Raw genomic sequence first — 23,959 nt, forward strand, 5'->3', positions numbered from 1 at the left:
GGGTGGACGGTGGACGGAAAAGCGGTAAAGTGGCCCTTTAGTTCTCCCCTCCGGTTTCTCCAACAGCCTACGTAAACTGTGTAAGCTCAAATTTTCCTCGAAAAAATGTCGGCGATTATAACGTTAAACTATCCCGCATTATTTCCTTCCGTATAGGTCGTTAGCTGTTAATGATTGGTCGAAATTTTCAATTTTCTGGGTATGCTCACAGCACCTGCTCGTAAAATTACGCAACAAATGACGCGTCAGTGATCCACCGCGTAATTATCACGTACGCATGACTGCGTAAAAAAAGAATAATGAACTATTTTCAATACGGCGTATTGTTTGTCATTAGTTCTTCGCTATTCGTCAAAATTTTTCAATGTGCCATATAAAATCGCCTCCAAATGTTACGCGACGTCACAAGTCTGCGAAAACTCGCGGCGTTAAAATGAAGTGTGCACACTTAGCAGCACATTACTGTGCTGAACAATAACTCATTTTTTTTTCTTCGGAATAGCCAGACAGTGTCTCTTTCTGAACGTAATTTAAGAAGGCTGCCCGCCAATCACATTGGCAGCGGCTGCTTATAGCAGCGGGCGAGATGGATTCATATGTGTATGATAGATACTTTCAGTTGTAGTATAACGATGATGAGCTGTTTTTGCGCGTGTAGAACTCTATGTGAACTCATCGTTGCTGACAAAGAGGTTGAGAGAGAAATAAACATTATTAGGAACAGGCACAATCCTTTGCAGGTAGGCAGCCTTCTTAGTCAAAAAAAAAAAAAAAAGCGTGGACGCTGATCATCTCCCTGGTGAGGTAGATCAAGTAACGGGGCAAACTTGAAAGCTGGGCTTCTCATTAATGTGCTCGAGTCCACTGCCTTGTTACAAGCCGCCATGATCGCTGCAGGCTACCATGTGATAAGCCAAGTGAAGCAGGTTAATCGGAGACTAAAGTGGGAATCTATTTTAGCTGTCCTGGCTACGCACAACTAAAATACTGGACACTTCTGCACACTCATCAACTCACAGCAGCTTGAATATGGAGCAGTGGCGATGCTATTCGTTTTCAAAGAAACTGAATTTCCTGAAAAAGGGGAGCGTTTGGTCGGGTTATAAAACGTTTACTGGTTCCCGCCCATATTTGCGTCTCGGATTACTTATATTTCAGGCCAGGCAGGACAAAATAAAATCATGACAGATTGTTGTAATGTTATGGAGCCCCTGCTGAGCGACAGCCTCCTCTGCAATGCTCGAGCGCAAGAGGCACAAGCGTGGAATAGGCCGCCCGCACCGCAGGTAGCCTACAGTGCGTGGTCATGACACACGGAGGGCAGTCGTCACAGCAGAATCGTAGGAGGAGGAGGAGGAATAAACTTTATTATCAACCAGCAATTTGAGTAGAATCGTAGAATCGTAGGACAAATTGTATTACAAAATTACGTTACTGCTGCGTTCAAGTAAAACTTTGCCTGGCTTGTTAGTTTCCCAGTCTGCAGCCGACAATAACCACTGTCGAAAGTGGGGGGCTAGCGCCCCGCCCCCGGTAGATACGCCTTCGTTTGAAGTCGGCACCTTCTTCTGTCTTGTTTCTTGCGCTGTTCAACGACTCAGCAGCTTCATCAACCGCCAAACTCGCCGCTCTTCTCGACAAATGTGTGTTCAACTGCTCCGTAAAAAAGTGCGCTCTGCATGAAGACGCCAGACGAAGATCTAGCAAGAAAGCTCAACTTTATTCATTTGCATTATTCGTTGTTACAGCGGCGTTGATCACTCACACGTGCTGTCTTATAGGTCCGTATGAATGGGCGATGCGTGTACACCGGCTTCGTCACACTCTGTCGATGTTTTCACGGCAAAGTTACAACAACGCGGTCAACAAAATTGTGCGAGAGATCCAAGAGTGGCAATGTGCGAAAGCATTGCAAGAAATATAAATAAATAAATAACAGGATTAAAGAGAGAGGGGAGAGAGAAAACGAGAAAAAAAAATAGAAGGGAAGTTTAAAAAAGATAAGCGAGGTTCATTCTGATTCAAGGAGAAAATATGTGCAATATGACGTCACTCCAGCTGCATTCCAGTCTTCAAATGCATGCTGACGAAGGGCTGATGTACGCCAGTTCTTCCGAAAATGGCGCAGGCACTCGTCATCATCACCGGTTCCTGTTAATCTTCATACCTTGCGGGTGAGAGACAAGACAGACACACGTACATTAAAACCCTGTCCGACACACTTTCTTTCGTTCATTAATTTCAATTTAAAAATTAAGTATAGGTCAGAATAAAAAATAAATGACACACAAGAGGCCCGACGAACACGTCCAAAGGAGCAAGCGCGACTCAAGATGAACAAACGCGTGCCGCAGCTGCTCGCTTAATGGTTTGTACGTAAGGTACAACTGCATATGTTGCGATGCCCATAAAATCGTCGAAACAATGGAATTCGAGGTTTTAACGGCGCATGTAACAAGCATCGTGTTGTGTATTCGTCTTTTCAGGTCCCCTCTTTCGAGAACGGACGCCCAAATTAGCACTTCACTGATTCTCGGAGCGAAAGTCAGGAGAAGGAAAAGTGCACAGAGGACGCAGTTAATCGTAAATATTTCAGCGTACGGCCGTCCTCACATTTCATACCCCATCGGAATGCAGCCACAACGGTGTGCGGATCGAACCCACGCTCATAACCCCATTTTGAACTTGTATATTCAATAATATAATAGGAATTTCTGGGTTTTTACGTGACAAAACCACAATTGGATACGCCGCAGCGGAGGGCCCCGGAACTTCGACCGCCTGGAGTTCTCATTTAATATGAACATAAATCTGAGTACACAGGGCTCTAGCACTGCACCTCCATAGAAACGCGACCGTCGCGGCCGGGATCGAACCTGCGACCTTCGGGTCAACTTACAGATGCACGGTAAACTGCAGCTGCAGTCCATTTTGATCCGGCTAAGTACTCTTTTTCGTTTTCCGTCACCCGCTAATTGAGCACTGCAAAGCATATTTAGTATTTTGCAAAGTTAAACACGGCCGGTCTGGAGGCGCCCAACTAGCCTAATTTTCAACGATCATTGTAGGTGCAATGGTGCATATACACGTGCACTCATTGCTGTGACGCGCAAGGTCGCGTGGCCGGATCAAGAAATTGTACTTTTTAACCGAAAATTTCGTTTTCGTCTTGCGACAATTACACATTAGCGGGAATCTCCTCTCACGCACGCGTCATCATATATCCTGTCGCGTAAATATTCTGAGGTGGCTTAGGTTCCAGTGGCGCAAAAATAAAAATATTAAGGCGTACTTTTTTATTATTATTTAAGATTGCAGCGTCTCCGAGTTCCTAATTTGATCAGAAGACGACATCGAGGATTTTTCCCTGCCTTCAGCGAACCTACAAGTGCTATCAATTAATGTTCATTTGCGTTTTACTCGTGTAATTTTTTTTTAATGTTTAGTGCGAATTCCTTTCGTATACATTTGCGTCTGTTTTAAAAATAAAAATGACATTTATATTTCCTACGTATTTTGCACCTACCGACTAACGCTCCACGAGTTTGTATGCACATATAATGCATATTTCCCTTACGTATACACCGTATAAAGGCACCACCTAAAGGATCGCGCCTAACCTGTTGCGACTCGCAATGTGTTAGGTGCGATCGAAAGCGCCTATCTGAAGCTGTTATGACTTGGTAGAAGTGGTTCTTCGGGCGATTGAACGCGACTACATATTTGGCAAGAGGACTATATGTGGAAAAAAAAAGGGAAATACGATAGCAGTTTCACCACCTTTTGTCACTAACCTTCATTTGTCACGTAACTATCAATCGCCCCAAGGATCCTGTGCACGTTGACAAATACAGTGCGGTGCAGTCATTGAATGATTTCACCATGCACACTGCAAATGGCGCGTGTTGACTCCGATATTTCAGCGCATATATTTCGTGAGCACGCGTAACACACAATAGGGGTCGGACAAAGGACAAACAGTATAACTTCAATTATACAAACAGCTACAGCGCCGGGATGCATGCTGCATGCTCGTGGAAGCCTGTGTTCCCGGGCTGAGTGCTGAGGACAGATGAGCGTGAGACGACACAGAGTGCGTTCATATAGACACAGCGGCGACGTACGTTGTCCAAATTGGGTGAGCTTCTCTTCCAGCTTGTCTGCAAGGTCGCTTCCGGCCTGAACGACAGTCGCGGCGGCGTGACTGCAAGTGGGAAGGGGTTCGCGGTGCGACGGCCGCAGGTTAGTAACGCTGTGCGCGGCTGCGTGCGTGCGCCATTGTGGCAGCATGTGCGTGAGTTTGTCGGCTTATAAACTGGACTACGAACAAGTGATCTATAAGCGGTGCAGTGGCGTGAATCAGGCGTTGGCCTTGGAAAGAAGAAGTTGTGGGATCTATAGCGCCCCGAAACAGCATTCAGTTATTCACATAACGGAAAACCAAAGTCTGTCACGTGGCACCACACAATGACGTCATACACACAAAAACGAAGCAGATAAGCGACTTCTTTCTTCGTGAAAGTCATCGAGCGCATAGGCGGAGAGTTTTCATTTTACCGGAGGGGGCGGGGGCCCGACTTGCTCTTCCACATTTCTCTCTCACTCTCCATATATATATATATATATATATATATATATATATATATATATATATATATATATATATATATATATATATATATATATATGTATATATATATATATATATATATATATATATATATATATATATAGAGAGAGAGAGAGAGAGAGAGAGAGGAGTCCAACTTCCAAATGAAAGAATTGAATGTAACTTTAGTCTCTTAGGTGCCCGCGACATAATAATGAAGATTTGTAAGTGGAAGACCCTAGATTTATTTTTCAATTTACACAAAGACATCGATCCACCTCGTAACTCTTGGCTCGAAGCGAAAAAGGTCGCGTAAGCGACCTTTTTCGTTGACTCGTTGACTGCGTCGCGTAAAATCGATTCACACAATGCGTGGGGTTAGGCTTTACTTAGTTAAAACATGCGCCACACAGGAGACAGTAGGCTAACGCTATCACGGGAAGCTTTAATTACATGCCAGTGAGTACAATTCAAGATGGCCGAAAGTAATTCTGAGATGGTAGCAAATACCATTTGCTACCACTACACCTTGTGCGAAGCTGCGGTTATGAATCTGGACGAGTAATGGAGTTGCTCATTGGTGGCCGAACTTTTAGTAAAACCCTTTACTAATAAATCAAAACTACGTACAGTCTTTTCTCGGCACTTTTATAAGCATGCATGTCGAAGGGTACCAATATGTAGGCAACCAAGAAATTACCCGTTTTTTTATTGGCGAGTAAGTTTGTGCGAAAGCGTTCACTGACTGACTGTGTCGGGATTGCTTTGTATTCTCATTATCATTTTTGTGTTCTCAAAACCATTCACTACGGGGTTCAAGACAATTAGGGCGCAGCTCTTAGGCGTCCGTTCCTGCGTTGAGCGGCATCGCCGTCGGCGTCGGCGGCGTAACCGATAGCGCGAACGAGGACGAAAAAGAGCGAATGCGGAGTCTGTCGATATCACGAGATACTGGCCTCTAACCTCGCTTTCTTCCTCTGTCGCGCGCGCTGGCCCCTCGGTCGGAGCTCGTGCGCATGCAGGGCTGGCACGTGCACTGCGGCGGGCTTCGCTTGTCGTAACGGGACTGTGGGAGTTTCACTGGGTGCGCGACAGCTGCAATGCACAGAGTGTACAGCGTGCGTAGCACTCGAGCGCTGGCAGTTTCTGTGGCAGTATGTAACGAATGTTACATTGCTACAACTGCGGATAGTCAAAACTTCAAACACAGCTGGCGTTGCCCGAACACGAGGCTGCGCTCAGCGAATTAGGCAGTATCGTAATCGCCGGTGAATTTTTTAATTTGTCATAGCTTAAGTCGTCGCTTCAGTTGTTCATCAGCACAACATATTCTGCACGTAAAAATCCGTTTGAGGGGCACTTTACCATTGAATGTTTGACTTGTCACTAGCCCATGTCCATGTGCCGAACTTTAAGAGCTGAAATGAAAAAGAAGCGGGCATAAACAGCCTCCTGTGAAATAGCTGCCAGACAGGACGACCCGCAGACCTAAGCCAAACTCTTAAAAAATACCCTGGGCCAACGCCAGGGGGGGCTCCGCCCCCCCATGAGGCAGTCCGAAGAGGGCCCAAGCCCCCCAGCCCCCCCGTACTCTCCGCCTATGATCGAGCGCCAAATTGAACGAAGGAGGGAGGGATTTATCGAGGGGTCGTTTCTTCTTTTTGGACACAACCTAACGCAACCAACAGACGGTGAAGCTAAGGACGTTACTTGTGCGTTTTAGCTGCAGTAATTATGACATAAGTGGAAAGGGATTCAAGTGGATGAAAAATCAACTTGCCGCAGGTAGGGACCGAATCTACGACCTTCCGATGCTCTGCCAGTTGAGCTATACAGCAGCGGTCGCTTTCCCATCCACTTTGTTGGGTACTTGGGTTTTGTGCAATCTTGGGAGTGTTAGAAAGCGCATCTCGCAACCATGACGGCGAGTGTGGAACACCCTTTTGTTGCCAGCTGCATGGTGTGATGTAGCAAGTTATCTTATTGCGAGCTGGAAGCTGACCCATAAACCCTCGTATACTACCTAAGGCGCATCAAGTCTGCCGGAACGAGAACATCAATTATCCCATCGAACATTAAGTTCGGTCCCTGCGGCAAGTTGATTTATGTCATAATTAAAACATACAATAACGTCACTGTCTGTTGGTTTCATTAGGAAGTGTCCAGCACTAAATTTTGCGACAAACAAAAGAGAAGACATGACAGGACGGGCGCTGTACTCAACTCTTCCCGCGTGTTTGTCGCAAAATTTAGCGCTGAAAAACTTTCATGAAGAAAGGTATGCATAACCAACTTGCCACGCAACGTGTTTAAATTGTTAAGGTAAGCGACTGGCGGCGCAATTCGTTGCGACTATTACGTCACGCATGTCCTAGGAGTTTGATCCGTTGTGTGAATCTAAGGCAATTAAGCAGCTGTAACGGTCCGCACGTACGACAGTTCCACATACGAAATTTCGCAGCAGCTTTCTTGCATTGCGCCTTTATCAAAATGCGACCGCTAGGGCGGGGTATCGAACCCGTTATCTTACGCTAAGTATGTTACCTATATATTTATGTATCGGCCATCGCGTCGTGCGTACACCGCTATTCATAACAAGCGGAGGCGTGAATACCGCAACCACAGCTAAGCCAGGGCGCAATGCCGACTCAAGTGATTACGAATGCACGGATATATGCGAGAAGCTTTTATTGCTCCACAAGAAAACAAGCAAAAAAAAGGACAATTCACAACATTTTCACTCACACGTACACGGTCTGTATGTAAAGATGAAATAAACAAAAGAGAGAACGAAAGAAATGCCCGCATCAGAATGAAACGCATACGTTGATTACACTAACCCAGTCGGAAACACATCACGCTAATCTCGTGCCGCACCTATTGAACTCAAGCATATGGTCTTATCGTGTACGAGCACGCACGAATTGTTTTTTAAAACGACGAAAGCAAAGATCACAAGCTCATTGAAACTGTGCGGAATATACTACACGGGTGACGAACACAGTGCAAACGTAAGATCTGCTTGACAAGAACCACGCACAATGAGCACGCGTTCACTATTGGATTAGTTCTGATGCAATTAAGCAATTTGTCTTGTATCCAAGCTTGTACAACGGCGGAAGTTTTCACCGCCAACACGCAGCAAATGCATCGCACAGACCACGTTAAGGGGCAAAAAAAAGAAAAAAAAAACTACAAAGCGCGTTTAACACGATTGCGAACTCTGGACAAAAAGCGATGCATTCACAGGGTCAATAGTTCTACGTGATGTGCAACAATGCACCTTTTTCCGAGGTTAAAAATAAGCATACTGCTCTTTTTCTTTTTGTTCGACATGGACACAACAGAGAGGGCGCGCATTTTTCACTTAATGCGCTAAAAATCAATACATATGTGATAATTGCAGAGCTTTATGAAGACTTAAGAAATAATGCAAAGCCTCTGTTAGGCCACAACATCAGCAGAAATATAGCAAGGACTTCAATGGAAGTTGCAGGCATCGTCTAGTAAAACTTCCTTTCTCCCTTGTTTGAAATCATGGTTGAAATAGTGAAAATTTCTATTCGTACACGCCTGTAACAAAACTCAAAGATTTCGACTGTCGGATCGAATGCCGAAGTGCACTATGGAATTAAGACCGTTAACAATATAAGCTTTGGGGGTACAAACAAAATGTGATTTCCCATACTTCCCGACCGTCCTCAGTATAACGAGAAATTTTATGTGCATAATCGCAATACACAACGGTTGTTCTTTATTTTTTAACGTTGACAGAACTTTTAAATATCGCCCGTGGCATAAATAACGAATCTACTCAATGAGCTGGATTACTCTAAGAGGTGGACACTGGAGATTGAAATGCATAACTCAATGAAAAAAAAAAAAGCTTTACGACTCAATTTCTTGACTAACCACCTAGCAATCAAGGCGCATCCGAAGTGAATTTCTAAACTTAAACAAGTTTTGTGACAAACGCTGTCATGCTTGCGGTAAAAATGCAGTTATTCCGCTTTACTTTTTTTGAATGAAACGTCTTTTTTAAGAATTGGTGATTTTGCACATCTGGAAAGTGATCATGTCATTCTCTGAATTGGCTTTAAAGTGACATTACTCTCGAAAGTACCTGCAATAATAATTGTAAAGGTTTGACGTCCTAAAACCACCACATGATTATGGGGGACGCCGTAGCGGAGGGCTCCGGAAATTTTGTCCATCTGGTGTTCTAAAACTAGATACACGGGCCTCTAGCACTTCGCCTCCATCGAAATGCGACCGCCACGGCCGGGACCTCTCGAAATTTCTTGCTAAAATGAAATGTTCAGAAAGGTAACTAGGAACATAAAATAGGGAAATATTAATTTTGATATCTCGAGAAAATAATGTTCACCTTTGATGAGAGTAAACTGGATCAAGAAGTACGTGCACAAGGGCGCCTTGAAAATTCTTTTACCGATACCGGACAAAAGCAAAATACGAATAAACCGCACATCAAGCTCTCGAATATACGATTCGGTTTCTTAATTTGGCGCACACCACTATTTGCAAAGGGGGCTTCGCGCTTACAAGATAATGTCACAGCCAGAAAGCGGATAACAAGATATGCCAGCGGAAGCAATACTGCGCATTCTTCCCTATGAAGAGAACTTTAGCGACAAAACTGAGTAAGCTTGATTCAGAAAAAAAAATACTTGCATATCAAAGTGGAGAACAAGTTAGTTTAGTTCTGCTATATGTCAGTTCGCAAATGTTGGCTGCTCACGAGTAAGGATCCAATTAATCTGTCGCAAGCTAACCGAGCAAGGGCGTCCGCAGAACTTTTTGCCGTGGGGTGCATCCGCAGGGCAAGATTAGTGATTAGTCTGTAACGTGCAAATTTGGCTGGCAATCCTGAAGGCTGTTTCACACAGATATGCGGGACCTGAGTGCGCTAATTGAGATGTGTAGCTTACTGCTACTGCATAGACAAATATTATCCGAAATTCCAGAAAGGAATTACCTTGAACCCCCCTCCGGACGCCCACGTAACCGAGCGCTTGTGAGCTATGGGTGATTACGGGGAAAGCATCTCAGTGTCATAATTCATTGCACAGTTCGGCTAAGATCGCGAAATAGTACTCAACGCGCACGTTTTCGATATGATCACCTCTCAATGAGTCGTACATAAACTAGCCTGAATTATACCGGCTGTACCGTCTACGTAAACGCTCACACGGCAAGCAGCAAAAAGTAATAAAGAATGCCGATCAACTATATTAAACTGTCCTGACCACGCCTTTTCTGACGCCTTCGATAAGGACAGCACGCGTTGGCAACAGGAGCAATCTATCGATCCGGCTCGCGCACTGCTTTCCGTCACTGTTGTAGCGATTCTGTCGCACTGCAATGCTACGTTGCATTACATGGATCGATGTCGCCAGTTTCAAGAGGGCGGTAACCTAACACCTACGTGGATGATATCACACGGCCACTAGTTTTTCATGATTACCACTATGCGAGGCTCGCATGGACCGACTACACCATTCATAAGGCCCATTCGCTGATAACCTAATATCACAACGGCATTCAGGAACGCTGATGGCAGCATCATGAGAGAGAAAAAGAAAGTAATGTATGCATGGTGGTCGCTATGAGATGAATCGCTCGGAAGATCGCGTTCTTCAAATGACCCTGTTACTATATCGGAGAAGCAAGCATCGCAGCTCAGCTGAATTCACATACGCGCGACATTCGCAACTCTCCATTGTAACCATACTATATCACAATCTCCAAAAAGCCGTAATCTCACCGCTCGTTCCACGCATAGTTGGCTCGCATGCACGACCGTCGATACGTGACGCTGCACGAATAAAATGCGCGAATCGTTCAGTCCCAGGAAGGGGAGACCGGCGCACAAGCGCCGCCAGCTCCAGCGACGGTCGTCGGTCCCAGCACGGTCTTCAGCTCGAGGATGTAGTTGATGGCCATCTTGAGCGTCTTGATCTTGGAGAGGCGACGACCGCCGTTCTGCAGGCGCGGCGGTATCGTGCTACGGAGTCGATCCAGAGCCGAGTTGAGCCGGTGCATGCGACGTCGTTCCTGGTGGTTCGCCAAGGACCTGCGCCGCTCGAGCTCGGCCTGCGAGAGGCTCCGCTTGCGAGCTACGCTGCTGGCGCGCCGCGACATGGCGGGCGACGTCTGCAACGGGCAGGCGGCGGACTTGGCGTCACTGACGTCGGTGGGTGACCGGCTACTGGCGGACGCAGGCGAGTAGCCAACCTCCGCGCAATCTGGACAGTCGCCGTACACGCAGTCGTAAGCGGCAGCGCCGTACAGGAACGAAGAAGGCGGGGCGTCAACGTAACTGCGGTCGTATGCTGCGTACGAAGGGGTGGGGCGACGATGATGATCGGCCAGCGTGGATAGCGGCCCGTCGTCCAGCGGATAGAAGGCCGCCGTGGCGACTTCGGGATACGGCGGGCGGCGCATCAAGACGGCGGCTGAGACGCAGCAGCGCTCGTAGGCAGTCGTTGCGGCGACGGGGGCAACGGGTGACTGATAATGCCGCTGGTACACCATGGGCACGTCTGGAGCCGAAGGTTCGCCGTCGGCAAACATGGAAGAGGACCTCGTTTCTTCGCTGATCACCGGGACAGAGGCGTCTTGAAGACAGCTTTCACGAGTGCGCGCGTGCCAACTCGACATTCGTGTCCGACTAAAGTTCTGAACTCAGCATCGCCGCATTCGCTTTTTTTAACGCACTTCTTAGTCTTTTCTTTTTTTTTTGTTTCATACCGTCTTAAGCACCAGAGAGGAGGATCTTCAGCAGGGAGGGGCCACCGCTTGCAGCAGCAATAACAACAACGCGAAGAACTCTGAACTTTGTCCCGCTATGCAAAGGAGAGCAGAGAGGGTGCACGGCAGAGAAGCGGTGCACGTCGCTTCGGCACGAGCTAGGGTGGTGCGAAGGGCAACATATAGCTTTGGCCGGAGGGCGGCAAGCTCTTGTTTACTTTCTTCAAGTGCGCAGAGTAGCGCGAGTTGGTGCTGCTGGCTCTAATTATAAAGTCTACGGGAAGAAGCGACGGCCGGAGGAAGGCGGGCTCATTGGACGAACGTGCCTCAGGCACCGACGAGCTTCCTCCCTCCATCCGAACTCTTGCTTTTCGTGCCGACGCCAGCGTACGTAGCGTGAGCGACGGAAACAACAAAAGAAAGAACGGAAACAGGAGAGGGGGGAAGGGCTCCCCAAAACTTCGTGTAGCTTCCAACGCCTCGGTTGCAGCAGACGGACTCTGAAGAGAGCACGTTTGGCAAAACATGGCACGCGCAACCGCGGCAGCTTCTTTAACCGCTGGCCGAACCGACCAATGCTCGGAAGATATAAAAAGAAAACAGGAAGCAGGGGTAGAGAGGCGACCGCGTTGCTTTTCGCGCGAGGCGCTCAGACGAAACGCCCCCGCCTTCCCGCTTATCTTTCCTCCCAGTTTTTTTCACCGTCTGCGATTCCAGCGGGCGTATGGACACGACCAATGAGCGTGCGAGCGTACGGATAACGCAAGGTCGTCGGCTACGTGAGCGAACAATCGAATACTCGCGCCTTTTCTGCCGCAGGTAACGTTGTTTATCGGCGACGTAGATCGACAAACAAAGGATCGATTTATAGAAACAGCGGTGCTCACGTAAATAAAAAAAAAGGGGGGGTGGGGGTAGACGCCGTTTCGCTTGTGCCCCGTTCGAGTTCCAAAGCAGACCACCCACACCGGGTGCCCGTAATCCTTCCGTAGCCTAGAGTCGGTGCAGTGTCTGCAAACGCTCTCCTGTTTCTTCCTGAACCGCTGTGGGGCACCCGGTCGGATGTCGTTCGGCAGCAACAAAGCAATACACCAAATAGCGCAAGCAACGGCAGCGGGAAACGAAAGCAAGGTGTCCCGCTACTCCCACATATGGTGGGGAAGCACGTGGAGGCCCACACCACCCGCGCTGCCGTCGCCCCTTTTCCCGGGGTTGTTGGCCCTTTCCCATTGCGCTGTCACCGCCACCTTGGTCGTTTACTTAGGCCGGTGCCGCTCGCTCGCCGAGTAGCCGACGCGGAACCATTAGTTTAGGAAGGTGCGAAACGAACGTTCACTTTCGCTACAGGCACAGCAAGGCTGAGGTGCCGAACGTACTGGTTTTCCGCGCCTTGTTATCTCGTACCTGCCTTGGGCGCCCACATATGGAGACAGCTGTATGCAGAAGGCGCGTGGCGCAAGGATGCATTTCACGAAATACGAAACATATGGGCGTCGGAAATAATGCCGACACATGTAGTGACAAGTACGACGAAACACAATCACAGTTAGGACTTGTTTCTTTTCTTCTTAACAGCCCGCACATATGCTCACGTGTAGTCAAGAGATTGCAAGCCGGTCAGGAAAAAAAAAGAACGTCTGTAGATAGTAGGCGTCGGCAAAGACACGTGTTTCGCTCCTTGGGAGGCGAGTTCTGCAGCCTCCGCGTAAGCACAACAAACGATGCTGGGATAACGAACCACCTGGATGTGGCAAAAGGAAGAAAAGAGGCCGCGTTGCCTTATTCTTTGCGTGCACAATTCCTGTCCCCAACGGAAGCGACTAAACATCCACCGTGGTGGGCAAGCGATTCTAGCGTTCTACAATGAAGGACTACGGTACGTTCTGCTGACGAGCACAGGATCGTAGGTTTGATTCTCGGTCGCATTCCAATGGGGGCGGTTTGAAAATGTGCCCGTGTACGGCCGAGGTCACGTCAGAGGAGGTAGAAGCTCTTCGCTGTGGCCTCGGTGCCACTTCTCATCGCCGGCTCCAAGATGCAACCTACTTTAGCCCAATTTTATACGGGAATCATACGAGCACTTTCGATCGCGATCGAGCGCCGATCATGATCGAATTTCTCGACCGCGATTGGCTCCCTTCCGCATCTTTAGCAAATCGAGATAGCGACCCTGATCGAAAGTGCGCCGTATGAAACCACTATAAAGTCTAACGTACTTAAACGACATTATGCCGCAACAATCGCCTTGGCTACCTTCGTGACAATGAAGTTACGCGGCTGTGTGGTCTTGTCTGTCAAACCAAGTGACCCGGTCAAAGTGGCGGAACTTAAAGGGATATTAATGTGAAACATTGAATCAGTTTAGACAGATAAATTATTGCTTCAGAATTCTACTGTCATTAATTTGGCCATCAGGATAACGACCAGAAGGTGAAATTAAGGTCAAATTTCATTTTTGAATTTCCCGCCGAAGCATCAGCACGTGAACGTCAGTGTGACGTCACCGATTTCGAAGTCTTATTGCGTATTTTGGCGACATTGGTTCAATAAAATTTTCTGAAACTCACTATGTTAAGACTCTGTGCCCCTTAGAACACAATGTCAACAATCTTTAGCGACAAACGATTACATAGGCCCCAGCAGACGCCGTCAAAATCTATGACGTCACGGCGAGCTGGCGCAGAAACTTTTTTAAGGCGGGGCGTCACCACCTAAAGTGTGCGCATCTCCCGGATGTAGCGGTGGTGCTTTCGGTATTGTGAAACTGTAATTTACTAATACGAGAAAAATCGTTTTGACGATTTTTCTCGTATTCGTAAGACTGGGTGTCAATATCAATATGAATTCTTTTGATTCTGTCCAAACTAACTTGTGTTTCAATGAAAATGTTTCCAATCTATCGTGCTGTGGTGCACAAACGTTCTCTGTGCATACTTTGCACAGCTTTATACTGGGATTGTCAGAAAAGTCGCGACATATTTGGTCTACATTACACATGTATTATATGACACAAAGAATACATCTCAATCAATTATGTATAGCCCATTTTGCTCAATAACCTTCCATTATCTGTCAAGAAGCTGCAGGATTCCTTGTACGTATAAGTGCCTGTCTATATTCGCTAAAAACTGAACAAGGTGCTGATTTACATCTTCGTTCAAATTGAACGTTACGTCACACAAGGACTGTTGGCGACAGTGAAACAAGTACAAGTTCAGGCAAGTATGGTGGGTATGGCAACACAATCCATCAAAGTGTCAAAAGCTTTTGGCGGGTGACCAAACTTTTGGGTGGTTTCGCATTGTCATGATGGAACACTGTCCCTTTCCAACTGATGAGCTCTGGCTGTTTCTGGACGATGGTGTCATTCAAGCTGTCTAATTGCCGACAGTACAGTTCAGAATTTTGTTCTTTCCTAGGGAGAAGCTTGAAAAGCATGATACCTTTAAAATACCACCACATGGAGAGCATAATCTTTCTTTGATGCAATGTTGTTCAAGGCGGCTCACCCCTTTGGGAACACTAATGTTTGACCACCACATTCTTTTACACGATCCACTTCTCATCACCGGTCACTAATCACGTCAAAAAAGAACTGTTTTACTCACTTTTAAGGAGCTTGTCGTATATGTCTATCCGTGCAATCAGATGAACATCTTTGAGTTTATGATGAACCCACATTGAGCTTGCTTATGTATTCCAGTTTCATCAGATAATCGTGAGCAGTTCAATGATGGATGTTCAGTGTTTCTGCTATTTCTCGTGTCGTATAACAATGGTTCGCCTCAATGCCTTTATTTGGTCATCATCAAACATGTCATGACATTCCCGACAACCAATAGTATGCAATTTCTTTCTGGGAATAAAGTTAGTTGTTAGCGGTTGCACTGTCTTTCTGCCTGCTTCTGTTGTTGCGTACATTATTTACTCAGAGGAGCAGGCTTTGTTGGCACTGTGCAACACAATGAATTGGCAGACAGATGTGCCTGGGGGTAATCACACATTAGACAAGCAAGGTGTGATAAGTGCGACAGGTATTTATTTCTTATATAAAAAGGTTATTCAGCACATTTTTTATATTCTCAGATTACCAAACAAACTCTGACTATAAGCCTCTGCTTATAGACATATTAACTTTCAGCCTATCATTTAAGTAATGTGTTAATTATTTTCAAAAACCACCTATTTACACACATGCACGGTCTCGATCCTTTGATGCACCAACGGTAACAAATATCATCATGTGACAGCAAGACAAGCTAGACACATGACTTTAAGATATTGCAGGCATGTTGTACTGCTGAAATGACAATCTAGAAAACTGTCTAAACTAGCAATTCTCTTGTCACAACTAGTGGCATAAAAATTGAAGGCGAAGTCAGTTACAAGTATCTACAGATAAGTAAGACTACAACTAATGTTATCAATGAAGCAATAACCATTACTGCATACTTAAATAAAGGTCCTAAACCAAAAAAAGAAATACTCTTCTAAAATAAAATGAAAATATTTTTTACAGCATCGATGTGATATTCCTGGCCTCAAAACATTTCTTGTGTTATATATAAAACCCTTTAGAATAAAACGCAATACGAAAAGAAAATGCAGGTAACAAAGAGATCAGCTATTAAGCAGCAAGACATAATTTTTCTTTTTTGCAACAAAGACTGCACAGCATGCAAAATGTGCAGTGATAAGCTTAAATTCCAAAAGCAGTTTTAAAACAGCAACGAGGATGTGTCAGCCTCCTGGAATCCACTAAGCACAGTTTATTATCACAGCATAACTTTGTTATTCATAGAGCAGTCACAGATAGTCTTACCGACGATTACAATGCAGCAATTAGACTTCACCAAATTCAACTTGCACAAATACTGCACTGCTTTCTACCCACAATGAATAACAAGAAGTGAGAAGTAGCACTGCCTATACTTCGGAACAAAGCGCAAGCACAGTTCATGGTAGTGAACTAGAACCTTGATGCTAAGTGATGCTTAGCAGATTTAATTCAGGCATAAGAGAGTTTTAAATAAGACTCAGCATACATCAACAAAGCCAAGCCTCCAGACTAGATGAAATGCAGCAGAGAGTGGGCGACAGTTCTCATTAACATGTTGGCAGCTGAGGAAGATCGGTGTGTGCAGAAGACTTACGATCCAGCCTCCTGCTCTTGTCCCAGTGCATCAAGGAAAAGCCCCATCGGAGTCTTCTTCAGCCCAATGGTCTCAATCTTGTTTGTCAGCTTATTCTTGATGTTACGCAGCCGCATTGACGCATGAATGAACACCACTGGAAGTGGACACATGCCAGAGTATAAAGTTCAGTGGGCCATGAGGCCTTTTCTGCAGGTTCATTGTCCAGAGCTTTCATTAAATAGACATTTCTTCTGTGAGAAACCACACAAAGCGTAACTGCACAACATCATACCAAGAAATTGTGCAGAGTACTTTGTACATCCAACATTTCAATGACAATGTGCTGCTCAAGTAATGATCATTGCACACAACGACCCTCTGTCTGATGTTAGTTATCGGTCTTGGTAACTGACCAGTAGAGTCGATAAGTGACTAGACTATAAGTAACGAATAATGGGGTACACTGCAGGTAATGTGGCTGGGGCTACACAAATAAGCAGTATACGTTGGTCCAAAATGAGCTTATTTAAAACGAAACCTTCCTATACTTACATACTATAGGCAAGAGGATGCCAAACAAGAACACCACCACGGAACCGAGAACATGGACGATAAAGTAGCAACCTAAAAATAAGACAAGATTCTGTTCAGCGATTTGGATGGTTGGACACACTCGCAAATCATGGCGTTTACATACCTGTCAGAATAATCAGGATGCTGAGAATAGGGTGGTCTCTTTTGAACTTAATTGCAGCTCTCTTGGAGTTGGTGATATAATAGAAGAGACCAAAGGCTATGGCCACTGCAAGCATTCCGCACAACATTTTGGAAGGGTGCAGGATTCTGCGGTAGAGAACAGAATGTCGTAAGCAATTACAGGCTCCAACTTGCCATTACGTAGCTTGCTCTGCATTGTTTATGATCAAAAGTGCTTGAATGTGGCATGTCTCTGGATCTTATTCTACAAGGGTCCATGCTCAGATACAGTTGTTAACCTGAAGAATACGTTCTTTCATTGAAGCGACTCCAGGCAGAAGCTTCCCTCATTCGCCTACTGTCAATCAATCACTGCTTGCCTTCATCTTCCTTTGAACATGTCTTCTATGTTCTTTGTTTTGTTTTTGGTCATTTAGATGACAACTCACACCCTAGACCAACGCCTTTGCCTAGACACACACGGTGCATGTTGCCCGATCAGGAGTGAAGCCCTCGACTTTAAATGGCTCTATTGCGCAGAATGAGCGATAAAGCCAATCGCGATCGAAAGTGCCCGCGTGACGAAGGTAATAGGTATACGGGTATATGCTCTTCCTTCCTTACCCCCCCCCCCCCCCATTTTTTTTCTGTTTCTCCTTCTACAAGACAAAATACACTCGTCTTCAGGATGCGGCGTCTTCAGAAAACAAAATGTGCGGGCACCTTTATGGGTAAAGTCACGCAGGTCATGACAAATGTTACACACAGGAAATCGCGGCATCGTGAATCATCGGTGTGTTATGGTTCTACGAAGTTCTGCGCCTCCCTACCGCGTGCGCGGTTGCGCTTCACATGGCATGACAAGCACGCAAGGCAACAGTAGAGAAATCAACTGCTCTTCATCTACGTGCCAAAGCCTCGCAACTAGCGTTATGGAGCTTTATTATGCAATATCTACGGTGCTTCGCCGAGCGCGCGAACCCAGCTGTTCGTGCTAAAATTAGGGTGGTGTCATCCAGGCGAGACTCACCCAACGGCGAGGAATACTAGGATGGCAAGGACGAAATAGTTGGACTGGTAGTACAGGAGATTGTTGACGACTCTGTTTCCCCATTTGTCCAGATCCTTAATGTTTGGAAGCTGAAAGCGGGCTGATTCGAGGAGAAAATCGTCTAAGCTCCGAAGCGGTGCGACTTCCACTTCGTTCGCCATGTTGATTTAATGGAACAGAAGAGCCAAAATCGCTCGAGGCGCCCTCTGCAAGTGGTTCTTCTTCTTGTTTCGGTTTCTCACGTCTAAGTCAATGTATGTATGTATGTGACGCGTGGCGCCTATCCGTTTATTTTTTTAAAAACCAGAAATAGGCGCAAAGCACTTTTCCGCCTGTCTGCATAAAGAAGCCCTGCAGCGGACGCACCGCGCCCGAGTTTTACGCTGTACTGTGAAATAAAAGGTGGAAATTGCGATTTTCTTGCGCACAGTGCGAAAGAAGCATACGCGTTAAATATCACACGCTAATAATAAGTGACCCACTTGTGCATATCAGACGACTTGCCGTTTTTCTCGACAAGATACCGCCGCGATGCTCTTTCATTCTAATGGGAAGTTCCGGTCTGACGTCACACAACGGCCGCCTTTCCTGCGCGCTCGCTTTCGCTATACTTTCGCTATCGGGGCCCTGAATTGAGTATCTCAAAATAAGGAAGGTTCTTTTGACTTCGTGACGCCCTTTCCACCTTTCCATTGAATAACTGCCCTCATGTTATAGTAATCAAAAAGCTAATTAAAGCTTTTGAGCTGATTGGCCATATTAACGTAACTTCAGCAGCACACCACGACGTAGAGTTCGTCTGTAAAGACGACAGGGGCCCTATTATCATAGCGTATCTGAAAGAAAAAAAAAATGCTGCGTTGTCTAATGAAGCAAACAGCGTGGGGTCCACGCGGGATTGAGTGGGGCAGGCAAACTCGCAAGCGTTATGTGAGGAATTCGCATGGTTCACCCACTGTTATCGTTTGTTAAACTCTCTCTCTCTCTCTGAGGCATTGCGTCCTTCCAATAATAAGTGTTCGGATTCTACTTCCCAAAACCATGATACGGTTATTGGAGACGCCGTGTTGGAGGGCTCCGGAAATTTCGACTACCCAGTGGCTTAGCCAGGGTGTGGCACACGGGGATCCCTGAGCTCGTAGATAGTTACAGTATGACCATCAATTCTGATTTTTCCATTTCTGCCCTCCTTTGGTGTATATTTTACTCAAATAAACAACCACTTACTACTGCTATTACTACTACTACATCGAATACGTTGAAATGCGCGAATGGACTAACAGTAAATGTTTGAACGACCAACCAATGGCACCGCTAGCGAGAAACGTGCACGTTGGTTGATTTTCGTGAAACCGTTTACATCTCCGACAGCGTAATACCAGCTTACGCATAGGCGTGCGCATGGGAGGGGGGGCGGGGGGCGCAAAGTCTGCCCCATACATTGACTTAGTAGGGAGGGGGCAGGGTTGCCAATGGTGGCTACTTTTCGCCAAATTGGCGAATTTGAGAGACCCGTGGCGACCTAAAATTATGAATGGCGACTTGGCAAATTTTTGGCGATTTTCGGCTTAGGTCTCCACTGAGTTATGCATCCTAAGATTAGTGTCTTCCCAATGAATGAGCGGCAACATTCTCTGTATTTTTCTTGGTTTTAAACCCACGAGTAGAATGTGCACATAACGCGTCATTCGGTTTGTCCGTCCTGTAACTCCTGTGCATCTCCTCAATTCGTCTATATGCAGGAGGTACTGAAACGTCCCCCGGCGACATTTTAGCAAAATGTAAGTCAGCGGACTGCCTTGAAAACCGCGAGGCGGCAGTGTCTATAAGTTTATGGCTTTGGGTGTTTTAAGCTTCTCTAAAGTTTCGCTTCTGAAGGGGCTAGACGATGGGTTGGCCACGTGTTACGACCAATTGTTCCGCCAAAGCTCCAAATGTTCTGAATCGCTTGGCGACTTATTCACTGTTGCGGTACACCCAATTCAGCTCGCAAAGACTGCTTTGGAATAGCGAAGAGAGGCGGATACACGGCTATTTGTGCAATAAAGAATATTTATTGAGGCATTTTCCACTGTTCTCGGTGAGCGTGTGCAATGAAAACAATTGCTATATAACATTTTACATTGTCAACCTGATCATTAATAATGCGTCGGATTGACGCGCGTAGATATGGGCGACTATAAGAAAGGGTCGGTGGCGTCCGGTATCATATTAGTTCACAATGAAAAGGTGTAATACTGCTGTAAGAATTCTGTCGTGTTACCTTCAATAAACCTTTTAATCCTTTTATTTATATAAGGGTACGTAAAGCTGTCTACAAAGAACGCTTTCATGGTTTTCGCCCAGGGTTTACCACACTTTTACCTTTGAAACGAGCGGACAGGGATGGAAGGATATCATGAGCGTTTCATTCATTTACCCTCGCGCCACCACGCACATCTTGCGGCTAGTCGGAAAAGCAGCACTATATGCACTCACATGGTGAAGCGGGCGATACGACTGGCATCGAGAAACGTCAATATAATTTCAGGCTCTTGGATGGTACTGTATTCTACGGGGCTATACGTGAGTAGAAATTTTTATTACTGGGTTTGCCAGACATATCCAGAATGGCGACATTTTTGGCGAAATTTGTAAAAAAAATGGCGACTTTTGGCGACTTTCTGCTCGTCATTTGGCGACATTTACTCGAAAGTCAGTGGCAACCCTGGGAGGGGGGAGGCTGCGATGAACCTTCGCCCCCCCCCCCCCCCCCCCTGAAGGGGAACCCCGCGCACGCCTATGAGCTTAGGAGAGCGCTGGCGGTAATCGCGCTTTACTGGAAATAAGTCATGCAGTTTGTGAGATAGCATTTTTTCTTTCTTTTTGTGACAGGCACTACAGGCGGTGGAGGCGCTGCCAGTTGTGGTGCCCCCCCTTCCCCCCGAATGCGGGACGTAACATTGTTGAAAGACAACGTCGACAGTGGCTTCAGACGCGAATTATTCATCACTTTTATATAATTTGTAAAACCAACCAATTCATGGCCAATGTCCCACAGTGGGTGTGAGCCACGATGACTATAGGTGAACAAGAAGCGGGCGTCCAACGACGAGAGGAAGAGGAAGAGCTAGTCACCATGGCCTCCAAGCAGACTGCGCCAGCGGATATGGACGCCAACAGCGGTTCCCCACAGTACGGATCAACGACAAGGTCCAGCGGCGGTACTGGAGCAGTGATGCGACATTCGACTTTGGCTAGTCCCTCGCTAGAACAGGTATGACTTAGTGCATTATACTTGTACAGTGTACACAGCAATTTTTTCAGGCACGCGCGCTTGATACCATAGAACATTATAAAAATGTATGACGAAAATTTCAGAGCGCAACGAGCATGATGCAACCTAGTAAATGTGACCTGTGTTATCAGGGGCGTAGCCAGAAATTTTTCTCGGGGGGGAGGGGGTCCAACCATATTTTATGTATATTCGTGCGTGCGTTTGTATGTGTGCGTGTATATATATGCAAGCAAAATTGAACCCCCCCCCCCTGGCTACGCCCCTGTGTGTTACACGTCACTGCCAGTGCGTGGAGTGAATGAGGTGAGGAAAATACGCTACCTGCACATTCCTATGAAGGGTGCACGCCTCAATCTGTATAGCATAGTAGCGAAATATGCGAATAGGAGTCAGTGTCGGCGTAACGTGGTGAATGCAAAGGCAGTATTTGGATACAATTCACAATTGTATTACGAATGAATGTAAACACATTTGCATTATGTCATCATATTGTGTGCTACCAGCCAAGGCGAACGCGTTCCTGTTTCAGCGGAGAAAGAGGACGGGGAGGGGGTGCGAGAGAGCCGGCGGACACGCAAACCGCTAAAAACTATGAGCCCACTAGCCCGCCAGTACGTCTGACTGACGCAAAACAATCCCTTGTAATCAAAACCTGAAGTTAATTCAGGCAAAGTTCACTCCAGTAGTACACTACGTATGTGGGACAAATTCAGCCGGTAATTGCGGTTATTAAGGTTTTCGATTGGGAGGTCTTCACTATCGCACCCTGGTCCCCTGCACGGGACAGCTTCGTGGGTCGAGCGCACCACTTCTGTACCCCCCCCCCCTCTCTCTCCCCACGGCCTGAACTTATGCATCTCCTATCTGCCTTTTTTTTTTTATAATGTAGAATTGGTTTAGCTATTAGTGATCTCATTACCAGCTTGCTGTTCCCATTAGGATGGACCGTATACCATAGTGGAAAGCTAGATGACTTATAAGACGTAATTAGTTGCATGGCGCGTAAGTAGACGCAGACAATCTTTTTGTTTTCCCGTCATCCCTGTTTCTATTTCTCGCGCTGCAACTTACGATGCCTGAACTGCCGATAGTGACGAATTGGCTTAGCAAGACATGTGTTTGGGCAAGTTGGTTTATACTTGATGCGAAACAAACGAGCGCTAAGAAACGGGGACATAAACAAGAGACACACAGGACAGGCGCTCAACTTTAATCTGAAGTTTATTGAAAAAAAAAAACATGAAAAATTTATAATGGCGACCAGCAAGGGCGATAGCATTCGTGATGCATCCACCCGATAACAAAAGCGTCAAGACCTCACCACAAACATCACATCATGGCACATGCACCAATGCAGACTCAGATACGCAGCACCCAAAGGCGAAGAAATCGTCCGCATGCGCAAAGTCACTGAAGCCGACACATCAATAAACCTCAGTTGAAAGTTGAGCGCCTGTCCTAATTGATTGTGTACGCAACCTTCTAGATTATCTCTTGCGCGCATATCCGAGCATGCGTTGAAATACGAGTGGATATACACGCGGCCGAGCACTGTCGCAGGTGTTGGAGCAGCTGCAGCGCGAGCAAAAGCGTGATGGCCGCCGCGTGCTCGTCGGCTTCGTCCTCATGGCGCTGTCCATCGCCTTCGTCGTCCTGGTGGTACTGGCACGCATACTGTTGGACGAGGCGCCAGGTGGCCGTAGGCCTCCCGCTCTACGCGCTCGGTCGGCAGCGAAGCCAGGCCGGCGCTCCGTGTCCGAAAACGACTCCGACTTCGAGGCGGTTGGCGAGGCCGACGCGCGCCTGATCGGAGCCCTGCTCGGCGGGAACCACACCCGTTTGAGATGAACCGCCGAGGCGCACGAACTCCTCCTCATCATCATCTACATTGTTATGTTTACACTTTCAATCACCTTTGAGCGAACGAATAAACGTCTCTATTTCAATGTAAAATAGATAGCGGGCTGCGGCCCAAAACTGTGATAGCCGATGCGATGACGACGAAAGTGAAGCTAAACTTGTAGCAACAAATATGATGACGAAACGTCGTTAACTGGAGGACGGGTCGACACCTCTGACGTCCCGAACCGAGGGTCGCAATTATGTTGACCTTAAAACGCCATAAAACCACAACCACAGCGACCAATGTTATTGCGGACACTCTTTCTTGGCCAATGTCAGTGTGACTGGCCAAAGGAGTGTACAACACAGACGAAAAAGAAAGAACTTGGAGGACGCTTGAGATTCGCCTTCAAGAGCTCCTATCGTTCCCATCGCCTTCAACCGCGCCGCAAGAAAAGGATCGTTTGTGTGCGTAACATTGGCCATTTCAAACTATCATAGAATACCTATTTGCAAATGCACTTGCGAAGTGCCCACTACGTCATAATTATTTCTTTCGAAAATTGACCAAGCACCCA

The 23,959-nt window shown here is 46.6% G+C and overlaps 2 protein-coding genes across 3 annotated transcripts; both read right to left on the minus strand.

Moving 5' to 3' along the window:
• Positions 1–1,701: 1,701 nt before the first annotated feature.
• On the minus strand, positions 1,702–18,471 carry LOC119396894 (PRA1 family protein 3). Of its 2 annotated transcripts, XM_037664256.2 has the most exons (6): positions 18,242–18,471; positions 17,213–17,358; positions 17,068–17,139; positions 16,534–16,669; positions 4,125–4,204; positions 1,702–2,167 (listed from the first exon to the last, which is right to left on the minus strand). In XM_037664256.2, the coding sequence occupies exons 1-6, from the start codon at positions 18,421–18,423 to the stop codon at positions 2,142–2,144; spliced, it is 642 nt and encodes a 213-aa protein (XP_037520184.1). In that variant the 5' UTR covers positions 18,424–18,471; the 3' UTR covers positions 1,702–2,141. The 2 variants fall into 2 exon arrangements, with proteins under 2 accessions (XP_037520184.1, XP_037520185.1); XM_037664257.2 differs by lacking the exon at positions 4,125–4,204.
• On the minus strand, positions 7,801–12,208 carry LOC119396893 (class E basic helix-loop-helix protein 23-like). The gene has a single exon (XM_037664255.2). The coding sequence runs from the start codon at positions 11,288–11,290 to the stop codon at positions 10,472–10,474; it is 819 nt and encodes a 272-aa protein (XP_037520183.1). The 5' UTR covers positions 11,291–12,208; the 3' UTR covers positions 7,801–10,471.
• Positions 18,472–23,959: the final 5,488 nt, after the last annotated feature.

Source organism: Rhipicephalus sanguineus, chromosome 6 (genome assembly GCF_013339695.2).
Source record: "Rhipicephalus sanguineus isolate Rsan-2018 chromosome 6, BIME_Rsan_1.4, whole genome shotgun sequence".
Classification (NCBI taxonomy): Eukaryota; Metazoa; Arthropoda; class Arachnida; order Ixodida; family Ixodidae; genus Rhipicephalus; species Rhipicephalus sanguineus.